Here is a 23,683-nt window from a genome sequence, read left to right on the forward strand (position 1 = left end):
ATATACACACACACATATATATACACACACACACATATATATACACACACACATATACACACACATATATACACATATACACACACATATATACAAACACATATACACACACATACACACACACATATATACGTGTACACACACACATACATACACACACCCACATATATACACACCCGCATATACATATATATATATGTATACACACACACACATATATATACACACATACACACACACTATATATATATATATACACACACACATATATATATACATGTATACACACACATATATATATACACACACACACAAACATACATACACACACACATATATATACACATATATACACACACACATATATACACATATATACACACACACACATATATATACACACACACAAACATACATACACACACACATATATACACACCCGCATATATATATATATATATATATATGCACACACATATATACACACACACACACATACATACACAGACACATATATATATATACACACCCGCATATATATATATATATATATATATATATATGTGTGTGTATGTATGCACACACACATATATACACACACACACACACACACATATATATATATATATATATATATACACACACACATATATACATACACACACACATACACACATATATTCTATTCTGGCTGATATACTAGGCATGAGCTGGGGGAGCATTCCTAGCCCTTCCTGCCACCTAAGCTTCCCATTTAGCACTGAGCCCAAGAGAATTGCCAAATACATTGAAGTAAGTGGTTGGACTCCTTTGAGCGAAGCCTATTTGTTGAGAGCTTCTAGTATTTGCTGCGGTTTCTGTTGTCCCAGATTTTTTTGGACAATTTCCAGCACCAGCTGCAACATGTTTTACTTAAATAAGCATTAAAAAATGTGTTCTCACATTTTGTTTGTTATTTGGACTTTACCAAATCATTCTGCGCCACGTGTAAATCCTGTCCACCAGATACATTCTTCCATTAGAAAGCAGTGAAGTGACAAAATTTAGAACTATACTGATTTGGTCCTCAGTTGGAAATACCTCCATATTTAGTACTCTCTATACAGGGAGAGGTGGGATACAAAGAATAATAATAATTATTATTATTATTATTGTTATTATTGTAAGAAATATCTTGTATGCAATAAGATTCTATATCACATAGATTCTTAGTGTTATCCTTTTCTTCATGTGCAAGGGGAACTGTTTATGATGGTGAATTCAGACTGACTTCCATGGTATAATGTTAATATTTAATTTTCGATGTACAGTCCTCCCTCCGTTCTCATAGACTTGGGACCCACGCCCCTTGATTATCTGCAGGGGGGGTGCAAATGGAGGGAGTTAAAATGGGGCATGCGCCCAAAGCATGTACCTGCATGCCACCACTGGGGAGCACCTCCATTCAAGCCAATAGGGCATGAATATGTGCAGTTTGCCATTTTGAAACTTGATCTTTAACAGCTAATACCTGATAAACAATAGCTGATATATCTCTTACACATGACTGACTGAAGTCAGGCCTGTCTGCACACCAAAGTAGCAACCCTCTTTGTTATTTGCTTGAGAGTAGTTCTGACTGGACACCTCTGCCATATACATATGTGTAGAACCAGACTTCACAGCTGGTTATAAACCTAGAATCCTATGACTGGGGCTGATGAAAATAACATGTCATTACAAAACTTCAGTGAATGCTGATAAAGTATCCGCTGCTTCTTGGATGGTAAGCGTGTTCTGGAAAAATGCAAAAGAATTGTAGAAAATCATTAGTGTCCAATGCACATTTATCCAAAAAGTTGAAATGTAAGTCGCGCATTATCTGATTCTAACACTGTGTGGTTCATTTTGCAACCCTTACAGAGATGATTTCAAAGTAGATGTAATTCCAGCCAATCGTTCTTAATTTTAGGTAAAAATGGTCAAGCTGGGGAAAAAATACTATAATTTTAAAATAAAATTTCTACAAATTAATTTTTGTCACTGTTTTCAGTAATGTCTTGGGCTTTAAACCATTTATCTGAAGAAACATATTTTCTCTCTACTGCAGTTTCGAAATGTCTTCATTATCACCTCTATCACCATCATCGACCCCACCATCTTCTGTCATCCTCAGTGCCAGAAGAACAGAATCCCAAGATATTCCTGATATTGTCAATCACATGAAGTATGATACAGAAAGACTGTTTGGCAGAATTAATGTCATCTATCTTTTGTAAGTAATGCCACTAGAACTATTTATAGTGCGTTAAAAATCCTTTTAATGTCCTTTACTTATTCGGTTAATGAAAGGTGAACATTTATTTTACAGAGAAAAAGCCAACCTTGCAGTGACTATAATTAATCAGAAGAATATACCAGTTGCTCATGCTGCGTTTGTGGACTACCCCAATTGGGATATCGTTGATCAGGCAAAGTGGGAATCGTACTTAACACAAAATTACTTTGACATCAGGTGTACAGTAAGTAGGGAGCATTTTCCCCTAGAAAATTCTAATCTTAAGGCTTTTCATTATTGTATGTGCTTACTACAAAAAATTAATGCAAGGCCAACTTGTAACATATTTTGTAAGTGTGCAGTATCCTCTTCTGTTTGTTACCTTTAATAGCCTTATCCAAGAAGCTGAATGTGGCAAGGCCTTTTGTTGTTGACAACACATTTTGTTCCCATTTCATTGACTGTATGTTGTGGCCTGGCAGAATGCTTTCTTGAATGGTACATCTTGTTAAAGTACCAGAACTCTCAGAAGTACATGAACTAAAGTACATGAACTCTCAGTTCATGCGAAGTGCATGCTGTCCATTCCACAATAATCAGGAACATCTCAGCATAGCATGGGCCTCCTATTGATTATTTGTTTTACTTGCTCACTTTGATAAACCAGACGAATAACACATAGTCTGTTTTTGTTTTATTTCTTTAGCTTGCCAAGGCAAAGGCAAGCCATAATGTTGAGCCTGGATTCCAGAAACATTGTGGTTTGTCAATGCATTCAGATTTCAGAATAACATTTCCCTTATTGCTGCAGTATCTCCAGTTTCCCCCATGCTTTTTAAGCAGTTGAATAATCAATTAAATGTAAGGAAAAAAGATAGGACCTTCTTTCTGAGAAATTCTTGTTAACAAGGAGGCAGTGTACATCTGTTCAGTCTCTAGTCCAAGAGAGCAAAATGGCATGAGAACTTTCACATATGTATAATACTTATTAAAGATAGCCAGTATGGTATAGTAGTTTTGAGGGTTGGACTAGGACTCTGGTTGACTAGGCGACCTTAGGCAAGACACACACTCTCAGCCTCAAAAGAAGGCAAAGGTAAATCCCATCTGAACAAATACTGCCAAGAAAATCTCATGATAGGACTACTTTACACTTACCATAAGTTGGAGACAACTTGAAAGCATGCAACAACAGCAAGTATATTAACATCAAAGCTAATTTGAAACAAGTTAAAAGCTTAAAACTTAATAATGTGAATAAAAGTACGGTGTCCCCCTCTCATTTTGAGACCCAAAGATCTATCTAAATAAAAGGCTTTGCTTGCCAGTGGAAGGAGAGCAGAGAGAGGGTCATCCCAGCCTTCTGTAGGAGAGATGTTGTAAGAGCCACTGAAGAGCCATGAACATAGAAGCCTCTGAGAAAGCCCTGTTATGTATACTGACCAAATATGTCTGTGATAGTGGTATAAAGATGGTATAATGAAACAAAATAACGTACAACAAGGATAATAAATATTAATAAAATAAAAATAATGAAAAGCAAGCACAAACAATACAGACCTATGTTCATCCCATATAAAACTTATAACAAGTTAATAATAGCTTACCTCTACTTCAAAGATGGTTAGGGAAGTGGCTAAGTGAATTTATCTTCAAACAAGATGGGTCTCATTCAAAAACAGGTCTGCTCCTTACTATCACAGTTGAATAATTTGTAGTGGCTGGATGGAGGAAATGTACTTTGTCATTTGTAAGCACAGGTAGCCTTCAATTTCACCTCCTCTTTTTAAAGAGCTGCATAAATGTTTATGTGGATAGATGTCCTTCTGGTAAGTTGCATAACTGTATTGGGGATAAAGGAGAAGACAAGTGGAACTCCAGTGAAATCAAAAGCACATACATTCCAAGAACTGAATGAATTAAGTTTTCCAGAATTCACTTGAAATATTACAAACAAACAAACAAAAAACACCCTGAAAAGCAAATCTGACCACAGTCTGCACCATGACAGAATAGCAGTGTGCATCTGAACCATGGGCATCAGGGTTCTTCCATACAGACTATGGTGCTGGCTTTCTGTGGCTTCAACACATTCATCACTTCGTGCTGAGATAGTATGAAGGTTTATTAGCATGTGAAATAATCCTAAATGTATGAAAAAGAATTGTTGTGTTGTGTGTCTTTAAGTCACTTCCTACCTATGGTGACCCTAAGGTGAACTTTGCACATGGTTTTTTGGGGTGAGAGTGTGTGAGTTGCCCAATGGGTTTCTATGGCTGAACTGAGAATCAGACCCTGATTGCCAGAGTTTTTGTTCAACACTGAAACCAGTATACCCTACTGGCTCTCATGAAAAAGAATTTATTGCATTAATTTATGTTGTCTACATAAACATTACAGTGGGCTCTCTCCTTACGTGGGGAATCCATTCGGGATCCCCCTGCGTAAGGGAAAATCTGTCTATGTTCAAGCCCCATAGGAAATAATGAGCTCATGCATGTGGTGGAGCAGCATTGTTTTCCCTCCCCAAGCGGCTTCCGCATAAACTGGAAGCCACATAAAATGCATCTGTGCATGGTGCGAGTGCAGTGTATTTACATAAACATTTTTCATGGTCAAGAAGGTAAACATATGTCATGGTGTAATAAATTGTTCCTACACAATTTAGTGCTATAAATCTGCAAATTGTTCCTTCACTGTACTTAATCCATATACGTTTTTCCATTAAAAAACCAAACTTTTCATTACATGAGGTTTAAATGTAAGAATATATAATCAGTGTGTCTCAGCAAATACATGAAATATGACATGCATGATGGAATCTGACATTTGGCAACTAACTAGATGTTTAAGATGTCTCTAGCTTGCCAGAAATAATGAAATGGTACATACCGTATATACTTGTCTATAAGTCTAAAAATTTATACTCAAAAATTGCCCCCCAAATCCCAGGTCAACTTATTCATGGGTCAGTATGGTAATGTGATAGCAGCTCTTTCAGATTTCCCTATGCAGTGGGAAGAGAGTTTCTTTTTCTCTTGAGACAAACAGAAAGAGTCCTGAGTGATTAATTGCTGTTAGTTAGTCCTTCTCCCACCCACGGTGGCCATCGCTGTCTAGGTGAAGGCTGAAACCAAAGTTGAAATAAAAGCTGAAGCAGAAAGCCTCAATCAGAGTCTCTCTTGTTGTATGCACACATACATACACTAAAGGAGCCTCCAAGTTTTACCCTTGACTTATCCATGGGTCATGGCAAAATCCATAATTTTGGCCCCAAAACCCACCCTCAACTTATACATGAGGTCAACTTATAGTCAAGTATATAGGGTAACTCTTTTCCATGAAACCAACCTGCTCACAGAAATTGGGAATTTGATGCAGTATTTGTTACCAGTGTCTAATTTCACCTTAAATATCCCTCTTATCCAGCAGCTGATTGTAGCTATGAGCTGTCCTTAGTGCTGAACAGTAAACTATTCTACACTCTTTCAGGAGCTGGTTGTCTGTTTTGGTTTACATTGATTTACCTTATTAATTAATTCTGAGGAAATTAAATAAGCTACTCCCCCACAAAAAAATTGTTTTGTGTACTTAAAAAAACCCTAGAAAAATGCTTATATTTTATACTACAATTGAATTAAGTTGCATCATGTTGAATTAATTTGTACCTTCTATTTACAGCCTTTAAATACATTATTTATGCATCTGTTTGTGACAACTGATGAATATGCTCTTGACTGTTGCCAGGAAATATTGAAGTAAGTTGATATGTTATAGAAGTCTGTACAGTGAAGTGTGTGTGGAGATCTTAGTAAAGAATTGTATTGGAATTTTCTTTTAAATGCCAAATGCTTGGGAGTCCAATCTTATGAATTGCAACGCAGCCTCGTAGAATTGGAAGGGATTCCAAGGCCATCCAGTTCAACCCACTGCCAATACAGAAATCATTGCTAAAGTACACCTGAGAGGTTGCTACCTAGGCTCTGTTTAAAAACCTCAAATGAAAGAGAGTTCACCCATTTTGTGAAGTGGTCTGTTCCACTGTCAGATAGCTCTTTCCATCATTTTAAAAGTGCTCAATGAAGCTTACTCTCAGGAACATCTGTGTGTATTGTTATTTAAATCTCTTTGAAGTTTTGCTGCCACAGGGTATACACTCTTTCACTGCCTTTTTAGTTTTTACTAGCACAGTTGCCTGCAGTTTAAAAGGGCAACATAATGTAAACATTAGTTGCTAGTGCATGTGCTAAGTCTAAGGTACTGGGTAAAATATCCAAAGACTGATTAATATTATGGTGTGGGTGGGTGTTTGAAATTAAAATGATTCTCTACCATCTGATAGGAATTTTGTATGTACTGCAATATTTGTAATTTAAGCAGATTCATGGCATGGAGTGTTTGATAGATATAAAGGAATGCTGTAACTGGTGGCGGTGGGGGGGGAGTGCTAGAAAATTCTAGCATACGCTTTCATGGACTACAGTCCATTTCATCAGATACAAAACAGAACATTCAGATCGGCTCTTAAGTCAATATTCTTAGATATTACTTCCTATTAAGACTCTCATTTCTTCAAATGAAGAATGTCTTAGTCTTGCTTTTGAACAATAGTTTGTGCTAAGTTAGTTATGTAAACATATGTCTATGTTATTACAGAATTTTTTTATAGACAAATACTATGTTAATAATTATAACTTTTTTTTGTCCAGGACTGTCTTTAAAACTGTACCAGAGCTGCATTTCATACTTCTCTTTGTACCAACTCAAGAAGATTTGGGTAAAGATGTGATTAATTTCTTTGTGGTCATTTAAAAAATTGAACTGGATGTGATAATGCTGAAATCCTCCTTTAGTAGTTATGGCTCAAGCTTTTTCTGCTTGGAATTGCATTTCTTACAAATCCTGAAATAACTTTTTTGCTTCCATAAATTGGAAATGTAAATTGCATATGACTTTCTGTGGCATATTCTAGGATGTGGTACACGAAGTCATCAGCAGACCCATGAGCCAACTTGTTCTTGACCATAGATGAAATATCTCCTTGTCCTAGTTCTCCCATTCAAGCACTACGTTCAACTGAGAAAAAGATTCAGATAGCACTTTCCATATATTCTTAGTAATTCTTATAACAACCTTATGAAGTAAGCCATAATTGCTGTCACCCTCTTACATATGACATTGAAAGATAATGGCTCACTGAAAGATGAAAAGATGACTGAGGTGAGATTTTTCTAAGTGCATACTTGTCAATTTGTAGCTCCCCCTTCTAAGCATTACACTAGCTCCCCATATAGGATCTATGGTTAGCTCATGGTACTGATAAACTGCTGGAAAACCTTTTACCATGTATGTGCAAAAGTTTGTTTCAAAATGTCCCACAGGTTACTTGAGATGTAATCCTGTACCCACTTAGCTAATAATAATAATAATAGTAATATTTATTACTTATACCCCGCTCTTCAGCCAAAAGACTATCAGAGCGGCTTACAGATTGTTAATTGGACATCCCCCTGCCCTCAGGCTTAAGTTGCATTGAACTCAGTGAGGCTTACTTTTGAGTCAACAGGTAGAGTTGCAGTCATGAATTATCTGGCCATTATTTAGAACCTTTATTCCTTTCTAAATATATTACCCTTGAAATCAAATGTTCATCTAAGAGCAAAATTTGTATCAGAAACCAAAAACAGTATTTACTGGTGTCTTAAATGGTCACTGAAGAGATTCATTACAATAGATGAGTTACTTTCAGTGTACTTTTTCTTTCTTCAGGTGTAGACTTATCAACTGCTTTTGTGTTAATGAAGATTAAACCAGGTTCAACTTTTAATATGGACTATAGTCTGTATGTGTCACATAGACACCAGTATTGTCCCCAGTTGCATGTCCGCTATGCCAGGTAAGAATTACGCCTCATCTGTAATTTTTGTTTTCTGTGTTGGTTTCTTTGTTGATTAACTAATCTCCCTTTTCTGCCTTCTTTACAACTTTTGGATTTTCGCACACACATTTTCTTTCTTTCCAAGTTGCTGTTTTCCTATTGTTTTCTTTTGTCAAAAAATGGCCAGCCTAACTGGAATATTATTCCATATTATAATATATAAATTAAATAATTGAGATTTTTTTTTCTTATTCTCGTGGCACCTTGCCAGCCTCTTTGCCCATTAAAAACAGTTTTAACATACTGAATAATTGATCATTTCCCGCCCTTCATGACACCCAAATCTACTTCATGGGGAAGCTACCTCATCTTGTTGACCCTACATTTCTGTATTAATTTGTTTTTCTAATACTGGCAAGTGGCAAATAAATTGAGAATAAAATGGAAGGACTACAATTGTCATTTGACCACTAGAGGTCACCCCAGGCATTGTAACATAGACTTGTGCTTGTTTATGTTGTTTTCTCTATTTCTTATTGTGTGTTACAGAAAAAACAACAAACAATCAAAGACAGAGTTTATTCCTTGCATTCAAAATGCCCTTTTATTTTCATTTGTTTTTCTAATATCGAAAACCTCCAATTTTTTTTCCTGCTTCCTACCTACCATGTCAAATCTTCATAGAAAAAATGATTTCATAGGAAAATGATTTCATTGTATGATTGCAAAGTTCTAAATCTAAATTTGTTAATTTGATCCGAGTCTAACTCCCAGGGTAGATTCACCTCTCAAGAGGGAAGATACAGGGCTAAGTATTCTGCTCTGGGGTTGGGGTGAACATGAAACAAGAGAAATTGCTAAGTAGTAATTAGTAAGACAAGCAAGTGGAATATCCAGATTTGGTCATTTCATCCATCCAAGAGCAATAATAACTTTATTTATGAATGAAAATGATGTACAATTGTATAAAATATATTTAAAAATTAAAAGGTATAAAAATTAATTAAAATAAATACTGTCGTCCCTCCCTGTCCCCAGTTGCATGTCCCCTATGCCAGGTAAGAATTATGCATCATTTGTAATTTTCACAGTTTTGAGTTTCTGTGGATGGCAAGCAGGAGGAACAGAATGGCATGTGTGCCTGCGGTGCGTGCACGGGAGCGTGCTGCCATTATGCTCAATGGGGCTTGAATATCCACATTTTTTTCTGTTTTGTAAGGGTCCAGAATGGATCTCTCACAAACAGGGAAGGCCAAGTGTAGTAATAAGAAATAAAATTGATCACAGCTCATGCTGGAGCATGACCAGCTCATACAGTCCTTTACCCAATTGACAACCTTTGTAGTTATAATTTCCAGGTACAAGAACATGAAATGTTCCTAGTGATGAAGTGACATTTCATCATGCTATATGGATAGACTCTATTAGGAAGGTCACAGGTATGAATTTACAGGACCTGTGCAGAGCAGTGGAGGACAGGGAATTTTAGAGATGGCTTATCCACAGGGTCGCCATGAGTCAGAATGGACTTTAAGGCAGTTAACAACAACAAAAACAATTTGAACTCATGGGCCTGTTACAGACTGCCAAAATAAAGCTGCTTCGGGTCTCTTTGGAGGTATGCTATTTAAATGATGCATGGGTCCTAAGAGTCTGGAGGTCGCATCAAAGCCACACTCCCTTCCTAAGCACTGGAGGGCAGCTTTGGTGCAGCTTCCGGATTCTTCGGATGCATGCATCATTTAAACAGCATACCTCCAAAGAGACCTGAAGCAGCTTTATTTTGGCAGTCTGTAACAGGCCATGGTCTCTTGGGGGGTGGGGGATAGAAAGGATAAAAAAGGCTATGTTAATCTTGTTTCCCAGTTGACCTGGAAACTCTTCTGTCTGTTGCATACGTATAATGGGATACATACAGCAATGAAGTATAATATCAAAAGAGATAATTTGCAGGATTGCTGCAAAATACAGGTTTTGCCATATTTACAAAAAGTCACAGAAACACGATTAAACACAGCCTCTGAAATCTCTTTATTTAGTGTCTGAGCTATACCACCAGCATTAAGCCAGAGAGCTACATTCAACATGCCCTATGTCTGCTGAGAGAAACATAGCCTGGGTTCATTCCAAATTCTGATACTAAACCATGTACCCAAACTTGAAGACAAAATCATTGCACATCAACTATTTTACAAGTTATTTCTGAAAAATTCTGATATTATAGGAACAGGAAGATGCCTTTTTTCAGCTGTGTTTTCACTTTGCAAACTAAAATTCACTGGGAGTTATCGTTTGGAGATTCGGGGTTTAGTGTCACCAGTATGCAGGTGATGTTCAACTCTACCTCTTCTTTCCATCTAACTCCAAGGAAGCTGTCTCTACTAAACCAGTGCCTGTTGTCAGTAATAGACTGGATGAGGGCAAATTATAGCTTTATCCAGACAAGACAGAGATACTCTAATCTTTTCATCAGCAGGCAAAGACCTTTTTGTTTAAACAGGCCTTCAGCCTTGGATGACCAGGGTGGAATGATATGCAATTGTGTGTGCTGTTTTTAGTACCGTATTTCCACAGCTTTACTTTTTAAATATTTTAAAAGTAGTTTTTTTAAACATCTGGTTTAATGTTTTTTAAACTTTTGTACTCTATATTGTTTTAAATGTTCTGTTTTAATTTATTTTGTAAACAGCTCAAAAATTGATTCCTATTTGGGGAAAAGTGTGATATTAACAAGATAAATTAAGTTTTAATGCCGAGGGTATTACCACAACTGCTTAAAGAAATAATCTCAATTGTAGGGTGGAAGACCATGATGATCTCACTCCTATCTTTGCACGCCATAATGATACTCTACAACAAACCTATGGAGAATACTTCCTTGCTGAACTAATAGAAGCACAGGATGAAGAGAATGTTGCTGTTGTTTGTGAGGTGAGTCTTTCCATTAAACTATTAACAGGATAATGATTGTCATCTCATGTTTATTATTATTATTATTATTATTATTATTATCATCATCATCACCACCACCACCACCACCACCATAGTATCAATTGGGTGGAAGGTAACCTGGATGCATTCTAAAGACTATAGAGAATTCTCACTGCAGACATTAAAACATTTGGATGCGCGTTAAGAGATACTTTGCCATCACTTCTTCCAAGAGTTCCTCCACTCCCAGATCACCGTCATCCTGCCCAGAGCAAAAAAACCAGGTCCAGAGTGTGTCTTGCAGCATGAATGGCCCCAGGTATTACTTGGGACAGCCCCATGGTTGTCATGGCAGACATGGAGTCCTGAGCTGCTCCTGACAGAGCAATCTCCCCATGAATGTTGAAGTCCCCCAGCACAACAAGCCGAGGGAACTCAACACCATCACTGAGATCACCTCAGCCAGCTCAGGAAAGCAGACTGTGGAGCAGCAGGGTGGACAGTACACCAACAGAATCCATATTCTGTCCTGACCACCCACCTTTAAGTAGACACACTCATACCCTGGTAAAGGAAATGGAATCGTGATAAACCACTGCAACTCCACCTCTCTACCCCCCAGGCCTTGCCTGCTGTTGAACTTGTCTCCTGTTTGGCTCCCATCAAGTTTATCTGTGCCCTTGATCAGCTGTCTGTTGTGATCTCCCATTGTTGCTCGTTTCTGTCTTTTGGTTTGTGTGCTAGTCCCCTTCCTTTCTTTCATTTCCTTTCTTTCATTTGGGCTTTCACAGGGCTTTCTTGGTGAAAGTGTCTTGCAAGCCTCCCTTCATGCAGTGCTAATGTGTTAGCTATGGTGTCACTGCTGTGATACCAATTGGAAAGAGTAAATCACCATGAACATATGATATTCCAGTTGAATTGCTACATTCCACAAAGACGTAATCAACTCTAGTGCTAACTAAAATCTGCAACAAATATGGAAAATAAAATAGTGACCCATAGATTGGAAATGATCTCTATATATTCCCATACATAAAGATGAAGACACAAAAGATTTCAGTAACTACAGGATCCTTGCATTAATTTCCCACACAAGCAAAATTATGCTCAAAATTCTGCAGCAAGTATATGGAGCAAGAAATTCCATACATCCAAGTGGGATTCAGAAAAGGAAGAGACACTAGGGACTACATTGCAAACATACGCTGGATAATGGAGCACGCCAGACAATTCTTGAAGAAAATCAGCAAGTGCTTTTTAGATTACAGCAAAGCCTTTGACTGCATAGATCATGAAAAACTAAGGCATGCTCTCAAAGAAATGGAAGTGCCAATACATTTTATTGTTCTCATGAGAAACCTGTACTTGGGACAAGAGACTACCGTCAGAACAGAATATGGTGAAATAGAATGGTTCCCAATTGTCAAAGGGGTCAGGCAAAGCAAAGTTTGTCATGGCACCAGAGCTCTCTGACAGAGAAGGTTAAATAGTTTACAAAACTATAAATCCCAGAATTCTGTAGCAGTGAGCCATGGTAGTTAAAGTGGCATCAAACTGCATTATTTCTGCTCTGCAGCGTAGATACATCCCAAGACATCTGGAAAATGGCATAGATACTAACTGAATCAAAGATGTATAAACTTGGGGTTATTAGTCTTTAAAACTGATTACATAACTGTAGTTAATTAAAATCTGTCTATAGTCTGCTATACCATCTGTTGTTACCAGGTAATACAAATTTAACAGCCCCTGGAAACAAAGGCCTGGGATATTCGTTTCTTCACAAAGCCTCTACTAGTTCCATGTACTACTTTCCTCTGCATGGCTCCTGAATGGTTCAAACTGAGAAAAACTTATTTTAATTTCTTCCATGTACCTGAATTTAAAGTGCAGTGGAGACCTGCTGATCAGCATTTGGAGGTATATCAGCGGTAGTTCAGGGAAGTCAAGTTCACTACCATGAAGTCAGGAAGGCTTGTCAAGTAGAGTAGAGTGTGAGTCAGTAACATTCTTGAGGTCAAGATCCAGGTCATAGATCACCATCTGGATCCAAGGATTTAGCAATAAACAGACTTTGCATGTCTGTTAGGGCTCCTCCCTTTTCTCCTGGCAAGATAAATCTGGTGGCACATCTGATGAAACGTTCCCAAAGTGATCATAATACCTCTGCTGCCTGGAGGAGAAAAATGAATAGTGGGAAGGGCTAAACAAGAATCTGGGTGAAGTGAACAGCAAAAAAGAAAATGGAGGGGCGGAAAAAGAGCAACATTGAGGTAGGGGCTAAGGAGTTTCTAACCCATGTAAGATTTGGAGCTCTGCTAGTAACAAATAAAGACTTGCACAGTATGGCTATGAAAATTGCTAGCATAGAAAGATAACAAGAATTGCTCTATATTTTTGCATAGATTTTTTTTTAAAAAAAGTTACTCTCAAAGTTGTGCATCAATTTCAATCATGAATTGCCTCTTAAATTTAGGAAACATCCAGGGGCAGCCATGTTGGATATAAAGTATGATAACATCCAAAAACCATAAAACAGTGATACCTTTATGGGACCAACCAAAATACACAAAATACATGTTGCAAGCTTTCAAAGCTCCGCTGGCTTCATCAGGCAAAGGCAATAAAAATTATATGATTGTATGATTTTTAACAACATTCCCTGATGAAGAAGCCAGTTTGAAAGCTGGTAACATCATGTATTTTGTGCATTTTGGTTGTTCCAATAAAGTTATCACTGTTTTGTGGACTTTGGATATTATTGTTCTTGAATTTAGGCAGTGAAATTACATATTTTTGAGTGATAATAGGGTATATGGACCACTGTGTACTTATCCAAAACCCAAAAAAGAATCACCAATCCTAAAAAGGCTGAGAAACATTGGTGCAGAAAATTGGGAAAAAAGATCATTTGTTCACATAACATAACTGATTTCTTTAAAACTTGGTTTCATTTAATCATTCTGCATGATAAAACATTTGTTTAGATATTTATGATATCAGTTCCGCATCTGTCCAACAATTACTAGTACAAACCTAAGAAAATCCATTTCAGTCCTTTGCAGATTCATCAACATGGCTGTAGATGGAGAAATCTTTGTCATGTGGGCCAAGATAGATGTTGGTTTGCCCTGCAAAAACTGAAGCTGGCAACTTCGTTTTGCACATATGGCAGATGGATTGTTTAATCAGCTTCTGCTGAGCCTTGGGCCTAAAATGACACAGGAGCCAGGCAACTGCAGGGCTCCAGCTTTGTTCAGCAAAGCAAACAAATGATCCACGGGTGAAAAAAGCTATATGTGTTTTTGTTGTTACTGAAGTGTTGATGCCAGCTGTGAAAGTTCAGTTCTTCAGAATAAATATTGTTTTATGAGAAGAAAGGAAACTTCAACCAGTTGGAAGGCTATTTTTGTCTAATACTATCAGACAATACAGTTTATAAGATGCTAAAGCAACTCACCTCCTCCGTGACATATGTATGTCCTAAAGATCAAACTGGAATTACAATTGCAGAAGAGGAAGAGCAACAGCAACTGCAGCAAGGGCAAGTGGAAGCACTTAGTGTAAGGACCACAGCAGACAAAGGCATACAGCAATTCTAACAAAAATCCCCCTGCTCCCTTTTTTTAGAGTTGTAACATTTTTGTAGGGTAGACAGACATGGTTGAAGTTAACATGCTAGTATCAAGTCTACTTTGGCATTCAGTGAAAGCCGTATCCTGATCCTAAGCATATTTCTCTAAAAGTATATCACTTTGATTTTAACAGATGAAGGAGAATAAGTATATTCTTTAAAATTTCTTTTTTATATATCCAGCATTAGAATTGGACTGAAATTATATTGTACTATATGCAACTCCCCCCCCCCCTTTTTTTTTTTTTTTAAATGATGTACGTTATGCAAGCCAAACTTTTGTTTTATTCTTAATGCTAACATCAAGCTTGGCAATGCCAAGTAAATTTCCTTACATAGATATATATAAATCATTCACAGTAAATGGGAGGAAGAAAGCCATATATGGAATCTTTACTGGAGGAAAAGTGGCATAGGAATGTAACTGGTTTTAAAAAGTATAGGTTGTTGTTGTTTTTTAACTTGGCAAATATAAATACAGTACTGGTAGACACATACACACACATTTTAACAAATGTACCAATATTCTTAAAGCAAATAATTTGAAATTAAAACCATAACACATGTGCTAATTTAAAGGCCTACGTGGTTTCGGTCCAGGTTCTCTACAGGATCACCTTCTCCCATAGGTCCTCTGGGAGGCAGTTAATACAGCCTGCAAGAACCCGACTGACAGCTGTTACCCAGAGGACCCTCTCATCCCAAGACTGTGGAATGACCAGCTGGAAGAGATCTAACAGCTGAACCAGCTGTCGGAATATAAAACACATTTAAAGACCTATCTCTTCCGGCAGGCCTACCCAGGCAGTTTTTAATAATTAATTTTAAACATGAATTTTATATTTAATTATTGCCTTACATATTATAATATAAATATTGCTTAGAGATGCAAAGTAATATGTGTATTTTATGTAACAGCTTTGTTTTTTTGTGTATTTGTGTATAATTACAGCACTCTAGAAATAAAGTTTAATAATAATAATAATAATGTTTTAACTATGTTGTAACCTGCCTTGAGCTGTGAGGAGAGGGAAGTAAGAAATAATTATAATTATAATTATTTAGGTGTTCTTGACTCTGAAGTCCAATGCATATAATGTTATAGTGTATAGACATAGGTCCCATACAGACAGGCCAAAATAAAACTGCTTCAGGTCACTTTAGAGGTATACTATTTCAATGATGCATGTGTCCTAAGAGTCCGGAAGCCATGCCAAAGCCACGATCCAGTCGTAAGGACTAGAGCTCAGCTTTAGTGCAGCTTCTGGACTCTTAGGACGCATGCATCATTGAAACAGCATACCTCCAAAGTGACCTGAAGCAGCTTTATTTTGGCCTGTCTGTATGGGGCCATAGTTTACACAATCCACAGTTGGGCACCTTTATTAGAATGCTCCAAAATGCTATACAAGCTTTGGAAGCTTGCACCCATTTGTGAAGTTTGGTTCCAGCTAACACTGGTATTGCCTAATTGTGGATTTTGTTTTCTCGTCCCTTGACCAAGTTTTGTTTTATACCTTACATAGCAAATAAAATGATAGATCGCTCTTGTGCCTCATTGCTTACAGTCTCAGCAACATTGTGGCAGGAAAGAGAGATGGCAAGTTATTTCCAAGCTAGGAAGACTGACAGATTGAAGATTATTTGAAAGTATTACTAAAATTAAGTTTACCATGGTTTTTTTTTTTGGGGGGGGGGGGGTGGTCTTTCTTCCTGTGCCCTGAAAGAGGTTTGCTGTATCCAACACACAATCCTAGGGGTGGCGTGGAGGTGTCTTCGCAGTGCCATGCCTTCTTTAGGACTGAAAATCAAAGGAGTGAATTGATTTTAGAATTTTACAGAACTATTCCTTAGACTGTATGTTAAAGAGAAACAGAAAAGAAAAGGAATGTTGACAAAAAGGCATGGAAGAGAGTCTTGCAGTCGTTTAAGAAGGTTGTTTTAACAGACAACAGATACAATTATATATCTACTTACCTGATAGTAAGTCCTAGTTACTCCAATGGAACTAGCATCTGAGAAGATACATACAGGATTGCAGGATTAGGCTTAACCCTGTTCACATTTACTAGGAAGAAATCACAACTGAACAAAGTGCGACTGTATATATGTAGAGATTACTGTTACTTACAGATCCAAATGAATATGTCTCATGTTGTTCTAGTAATCCTACAGGCTATCCCCTTACGCAAACTTCTTTGAATTGGAGAGGCTGCGTAAGAGCAAATGGAGACAAACATATTTAATTTGACACACAAATACGATACTCTTCTGTATATTTATAACATGTTTGTAAAATAATTGTGGGCAAAAACAATCTACAGGTGGAGAAGTGTAATTAGAACATTGATTGCAATTATTCAAGCTGTAGTTGAATAACTGCATTTGCCTTTCCACATCTTCAGAAATCTCCAGTATTATAAGCATGATTTAGAGCAGTTCTCAGCTGCAGACCAGTGGCTGTGAATTTCATGGGTCACAGACAGGCGGCCTTCTGAAGGGGCCCTTTTATATTTGCTTGTTCAGCATGCCTATTTGAGGATGCCTTCAGGTGGCAAAATCAATTCACAGTCTGGTTAGTCTAAAAGAAAAAGGAATCATATTTTTCTTTCCTAAGTGGGATGTCTCTGTCTTTTTTCTTTTTTTGGTAAGAAATAGGAAAGAGACAGAAAAGAACTATTATTACTTCTTTGGCAGTAAACAGCAAATTGTGAATACAGTATGTTAATGAAAAAATTGCATTCATCCATAAATTAGGTGAGATCAAACAACTAGAATTGGTCATTATTCAGAAACAAGGCACAAGCTTTCATGCAAAATGTCTTTGATTTAATCACTGATATTTCTAAATAGGGCTAGGCAGGCTCCAAAGGAATGATAGCTATGATTAAAAATTTGAAGGGATATTATATCAAGGATGGAGCAAGTTTCTTTTTCACTGCTTGAAAGAACAGGACCCGGAGCAACTGATTCAAACTACAGGAAGGGATTGTATCTCTCAACATTAGAAGGACTTGCTGTCTGTAAGAGCTATTTGACAGTGGAATACACTGCCTCAAAGTATGATGAAGTTTCCTCCTTTGGAGGTTTTAAACGGAGTCTGGATGGTCTCTTCCAACTCTGTGTTTTTAACTTTATGAACAAGTAAGATAGGCTAAACAGAGGCTGGATGGCCATCTATCAGGGATGCTTTGATTTGGATTTCCTGCATGGCAGGAGGTTGGACTAGATGGCCCTTGCGGTCTCTTCCAACTCTATGATTCTATGATTCTCTTTTTAAAATATACATAAAACAAATAGCAAGTTATGGAGAAGCTGTAAGGTTTTCCCAGTGCCAAAACACATTGCAAAAATAATCCAGTTTGATGCTGCTTTAACTGCCCTGGCTCAATGCTAGGGAATTCTGGGAACTGTAGTTTTGTGAGGCATTGAGCCTTCTCTGTCAGAGAATTCTGGTGCCACAACAAGCTACAGTTCCCAAGATTCCCTAGCACTCAGCCAAGGCAGTTAAAGCGGTGTCAAACTGGATTATTTCTGCAGTGTGGATTGGTCCCAACTCAAAATGACATAGCAACATGCTGTGCACTTCATAGTGCAATATAGTTGTGTATGAGTGCCGAATACAGTTGCAGAGTTATTTTTAGTGACTGCAGCCCAGACACAGACTTTTCCTCCCATCCAAGAAAGCAGCTTGGTGCCGGTCCCTGGCACATTGCGCAGGTGGGGGTGGCACTGCCAGTCCCTAAGCATCACAACATGTGCATGCTCTCTTTGTAGCTTGCAGATGGGTTGTGGGGTCTCTCCTATAGTTATGATGTACCTCTGAAGCTTGTTGCAATTTACGAGAAGACTCTTAATCTGAGGGAAAAGTTGAGGGTCTTCCCATTACACTTACAGGGCTGAATGCAGCACTCATCATGATAAGTATGACAAGTAGTATTTTACAGTGCTTTGTTTTCTGAGAGCAGAAAGTTGAAAACCACAACTTGATTACTACCTGATAAAGCTTCTGAACTGCCTCCACAATTACAATATATATAGGTTTCAAGCTTTAAAAGCATAATTATTAACACGGAAATTGATAAGTATGTTCTGATAAGAATGGGGCTCAACAAACAGGGAGAAAGGGGTGGCGAGACACCACCCCTTTCTGCTCCCAACAGAGGTCGCATCAACCAAGAGGCATGGCCTCTGGGAGTCCTAAAAAGAACCCGGCGGGTTCTTTTTAGGGGGTGTGCGGGGTGCCATTAGTGCCCTCGCATGCACTGATGATGTCCACGCAGCACAGCACCATTTGGATGCTGCACCACATGGCACTGCACCATTTGGATGCTGCACCGCATGACACTGCACCATTTGGACACTGCGCCACATGTATGTCATGGCGGGCCCCATGTGGCGCCCGTGGCGCGCGATAGGATTGGGAGTGTGCAGATTCTCCGCTCTCCCAAGCCCTAAAATGGGCCTCAGGCCAGCGCAAGGCACCAATCTGTACCAGGCCTATGTTATTCTGTTCCCTGTTCCTTTTATTTAATTATTTTCTAATTTGGTAGTTAACCTGCCAAGAGATACCTTAGTTATATGGGACTATGAAAAGATTCTGCCTTTGTTACTAATACAATTTAACACCAATGACAGAATTAAATAATGCCTCTCTACACTATCTTTCCTCTGGGAAAAGAAATTCTCTTTTCAGAAAAAGATGTGTGAACAAATTGTTTCTGAAAATGTGCAGAAAACTTCCCACATGGGCATAAAGTCAGTTATCAGGACATTCCCAGTCATAAATATATACTCATGTATAAGTCTACAAATGTTAGGAGTTGACCTATCCACGAGTCAATGTAAGTACTGTACCTTAACTCTCATAAAAATAGAAAACATCCCTGGTGAAAGGCAAGAATGTAATCTGTCCTGGCAGCACTGACCTTCTTTTATTCTCTCATCCTTCCATCCTTCAGTGTGAACTCAAACAGTTATGCCTCCTGCAGTTTTGTAAGTTTTTTGGCATTGTTTTCCTTTGCTTCATCCTTTAGATCCCTTGTTACATGCCCTTAGGTTTTATCCTCAACTTATCCAAGGATCATATCAAAATTCATAATTTTGGCCCCAAAACCCAAAAACTTATACTGTACATGAAATCAACTTATAGTCAAGAATATACTGTTAGTGCCATTACGTTTAGTGGTACTTTGCTCTAGGTGTCCTGCTTTGCCATTGGGAGGCTAGTCAAATCCTCCATCCAGAGTCTCTTTATTTCAAGCACAGAGGGAGATAGTGGCTTACTCTCTTTTTTAATGAAACTGAGAATCCAGTCCAGTTGACATGGCTGGATACCAAGTGTCATGTAAAACCTAGCCTATTGTGTCTCAATATGGAACCTCAGGCTACAGAGACATTTACGCTGAAGACAATCAATGTGTTATTAACTCAGTATGCATTTATTCATTTTAAAAGCAAGTAATCCCAATGTGCACACCATGCAGGTCCTTTTTACTATGAACAAGAAGTTTTAGGTGTCGGGATTTCACAATCTGAGAGCTGTAGCAGAAGCAGAGGCTCTGTTTCACACATACATTTATTATTATAAACAGTATTACATCAGGTACATTACATTTAATTATCAATGCTGTCATTTCTTAGCTTTGTAGTCTCTTTAAAAAATATATTGATAATTTTTGTGTTTTGATGTTTCAGGATGATGGCCTAGCAGTTGGCTTCATGAGTGTATGCTCTGAAGTGAATGTACAGTTGCTTCATGAGTGCTTTGACTTGGGTCCCTTTCATGGACTGTGTAAACCACACCCAGAAGACATTCTTAAGCCACCACAGATGATAGTTTACACAGGTGAAAACACACTTGTGCAAGATTTAGTTAGGGATATTGATTTGTCATCTGCCTCCAGAGACAGTTAGAAAAATGATCTGATACAATATAATTTGCTTAAGAACTATTTTGAATTCGCTATTAAATGTATTAGTAATCAAATGAGTATAGGAGAATTTGACCTTATGTAGGGCATATAAGAGACAGAGAGAATATATGAATGAAAATGTAGTTTTAAAAGACATTCTACATGATTGAGTTCATGGGTTATAAGACATGGGATCTTAATTTAAATATCAAACCACATAGAGCTATGTATACAGATCTATGTACACCTATTGATTCTTAGCTGCCTGGCTTAGCCAGGTGTTCATGCACTTTGTATACATACTTGTGCACACTCCAAATACACTCCCTCGGAGTGTGGTCAAGTCTCCCTCCTTGGAGGTGTTTAAACAGAGGCTGGATGGCCATCTGTCAGGTATGCTTTGATTGATAGTTCCTGCATGATAGGGAGTTAGACTGGATGGCCCTTGTGGTCTCTTCCAACTCTATGATTCTGTGACACTGTGAATTCTTTCTGTCAGTGCATTTCTTAATTTAATTTCCGTTTGGTTCCCTGACTATAATCCCATGACCCACTATGTATGTTGTACATGTAAATCAGTTCATCAGAATTTCTGGTTTACATCAGGGACGTAGCCAAGGGGGGGGGTTCTTGGGGTCCAGACCCCCCCCCCTTCTATTAGAAAAATGAATGGTGTGTACTGCTGCGCCGCCACACTCAAGCCCCATTATAATGGTGGCACTTAGTCTGGACCCCCCCCCTTCCCAAAATCCTAGCTACGTCCCTGTTTACATGTACAACATACATAGTGGGTCATGGGATTATAGTCAGGGAACCAAACGGAAATTAAATTATGAAATACACTGACAGAAAAAATCCACAGTGTCACAGAATCATAGAGTTGGAAGAGACCACAATTCAGAAATGTGCTTGCCAATCTTTAAATATTATTTGTTCCTTTTTTGCACCAGAATCTGGTCAAACTAAACTTATGCTTGCTTCTTCTAGCTTATGCACCACATACAAGGTTATATATAATAGACATATTGTAGAAATGTCTGACTTTATGTATATTAGCCTCTTAAACTAATGAAGGGGCTGAACAGACCACCCCAAAAGGGCAGCCTGCAGCCGCCTGTTTTTGCCCCACACGGAGGCCTCACCAACCAAATGGTGCAGCCTCAGGGAGGCATAAAAAACCCCCACACCCAGCGGGTTCTTTTTGTGCCGTGCGCAGGGCACCATTACTGCCCTTGCACGTACTGATGACATATGTGCGGTGCAGTGCCATTTGGAAGCTGTGTCACACATACATCATCATGGCAGCGCCGTGTGGATGGAGACAAGCCATGATGGCACCTGGACAGCGCAGTAGGGCTCAGGAGCGTGTGGACACTCCACTCTCCCAAGCCCTAAAATCAGCACCAGGCTGGCGCTTTGACTTCCAAGCAGATAACTTCCAAGTAGATGAATCACACTGCTATTCTTTCACACAAATAGATTTCATAGGGGTGTGTGTGTGTGTGTGAAAGATAGGTGGACACAAATGTATGCAAAACATTCAAAAACGTAGGTTTATCAAATTGTAATAGAAATTGTGAAATGCCGCTGTAATGTTTGTTAACTGACTCCATTGTTGATTTATTAATTTCATTCTCTCCATACCCATCCATTCAGGTGAAGAATCTGGCAGTTTCATAAGTCAAAAAGAAGAAACTTCTAGTAGCCTGTTATTTACAGACAGCCAGGTAAATATGGAAAAGAAATCATTGGATTGAAAAACAAAATGTCTGAAGAGTTACTGACTTCAAAATTGTAGTATAGAAGTACAGAGGCTTTTTGGCTTGAGACTTGTATTTTCTTTCTTTGGGGTCATACCAGTATTTGCAAGGGTCACATTGCTATTTATACCTATCTGTCCATGAGAACATATTACATGAAACCTGTTGCTGCTGGTTCCAAAACATAATGGAAATGTACAGACGGTGGGTTCATCTACAGTGTAGAAATAATGCAGTTTGACACCACTTTAACTGCCATTACTCCATCCTACAAAATCCTAGGATTTCTAGTTTCGTGAGGCACTATCATGCTTTTGCAGAGAAGGCTAAAGACCTGGTAAAACCACAGAGGTCGGGATTCCATAGAATTTAAACTTAAAGTGGGCTCAAAGGGGCCATTCTCACTGGCACCTTTGTGCTGGAAGAAACTGGGAAGCTTTGGTCTCTCCCTCCCCGTATCCCTCCGGAAGCAAGTGCTGACTACCAGTCAGGGGCATTTTAACCCGAATGCCCTCTTGGGAGAAAGCTTGCATTTTGGGGTTGAAATTGGGGCCAAGGGCAGATCATAACCTGCACGGACTCAAATCCCCACAGCGCACACACACACACACACCAGAGGTTTTCAAATTTGACAAGTGGTGCCTGGCTGTCAATCAAATTAGTTCCGCGATGGTCATAGGTGACATTTGCAGCACTCATTGGGGCATCAGAAGTGTGCTTTCCGCCCCTCCTTTTTTTAAAGGACCAGGTACCACTTGTCAAATTTAAAAACCTCTGGTATGTGTGTGTGTGTGTGTGTGCAGTGGGGGTTTGAGTCTGTGCAGGTTATGATCTGCCCTTGGCCCCATTTTCAACCCCAAAATTCAAGCTAGTGTCATCTCTGTATCCTGTATCCCACTCCCTTGCCACCCCAGAATGCCTCATACACAGGTAGTAGTAGTAGTAATTAATAATAATAATAATAATAATAATTCCTCACTTCGGAGTGCCAGAAAAGGATGCATTTTTTTTCTCTCCCTAGGCTACCCCTGAATTCTTTAGAGACAGTAGCAAAAGCTGTATCAATTTACCAATTTGCCTAATTGGAAAGAGAAACATTACATTCAATTTGTAACATTCATTAGTATTGCAGCATTCATTCCAAAGGAAAAAAAAGGTTTTTTTTGCAAAGTACTCTTCTTGCAAAGGGCTCCTGAGGAAGCCAGATCTAAATATAGATCTACCCATTGCAAAAAATATGCGCACAGACAGAGAAAAATAATTTAAAAAAAATAAAAACTAAAGGGAAAAGGTCCCTCCTGGAGAAGA

General features: G+C 38.4%; 1 protein-coding gene across 1 annotated transcript in view; it reads left to right on the forward strand.

Annotated features, from left to right (window-relative positions):
- CFAP61 (cilia and flagella associated protein 61) overlaps positions 1-23,683 on the forward strand; it is a 134,129-nt gene that overhangs the window by 1,087 nt on the left and 109,359 nt on the right. The window contains exons 2-9 of the mRNA XM_042464382.1: positions 2,090-2,254; positions 2,351-2,501; positions 5,939-6,015; positions 6,967-7,034; positions 8,027-8,153; positions 10,934-11,066; positions 20,398-20,548; positions 22,272-22,342. Coding sequence (XP_042320316.1) covers positions 2,097-2,254; positions 2,351-2,501; positions 5,939-6,015; positions 6,967-7,034; positions 8,027-8,153; positions 10,934-11,066; positions 20,398-20,548; positions 22,272-22,342 — 936 coding nt within the window. The 5' untranslated portion in view covers positions 2,090-2,096. The remainder of the gene's footprint in view (positions 1-2,089; positions 2,255-2,350; positions 2,502-5,938; positions 6,016-6,966; positions 7,035-8,026; positions 8,154-10,933; positions 11,067-20,397; positions 20,549-22,271; positions 22,343-23,683) is intronic.

This window comes from Sceloporus undulatus, chromosome 4 (genome assembly GCF_019175285.1).
Source record: "Sceloporus undulatus isolate JIND9_A2432 ecotype Alabama chromosome 4, SceUnd_v1.1, whole genome shotgun sequence".
In the NCBI taxonomy this organism is placed as follows: Eukaryota; Metazoa; Chordata; class Lepidosauria; order Squamata; family Phrynosomatidae; genus Sceloporus; species Sceloporus undulatus.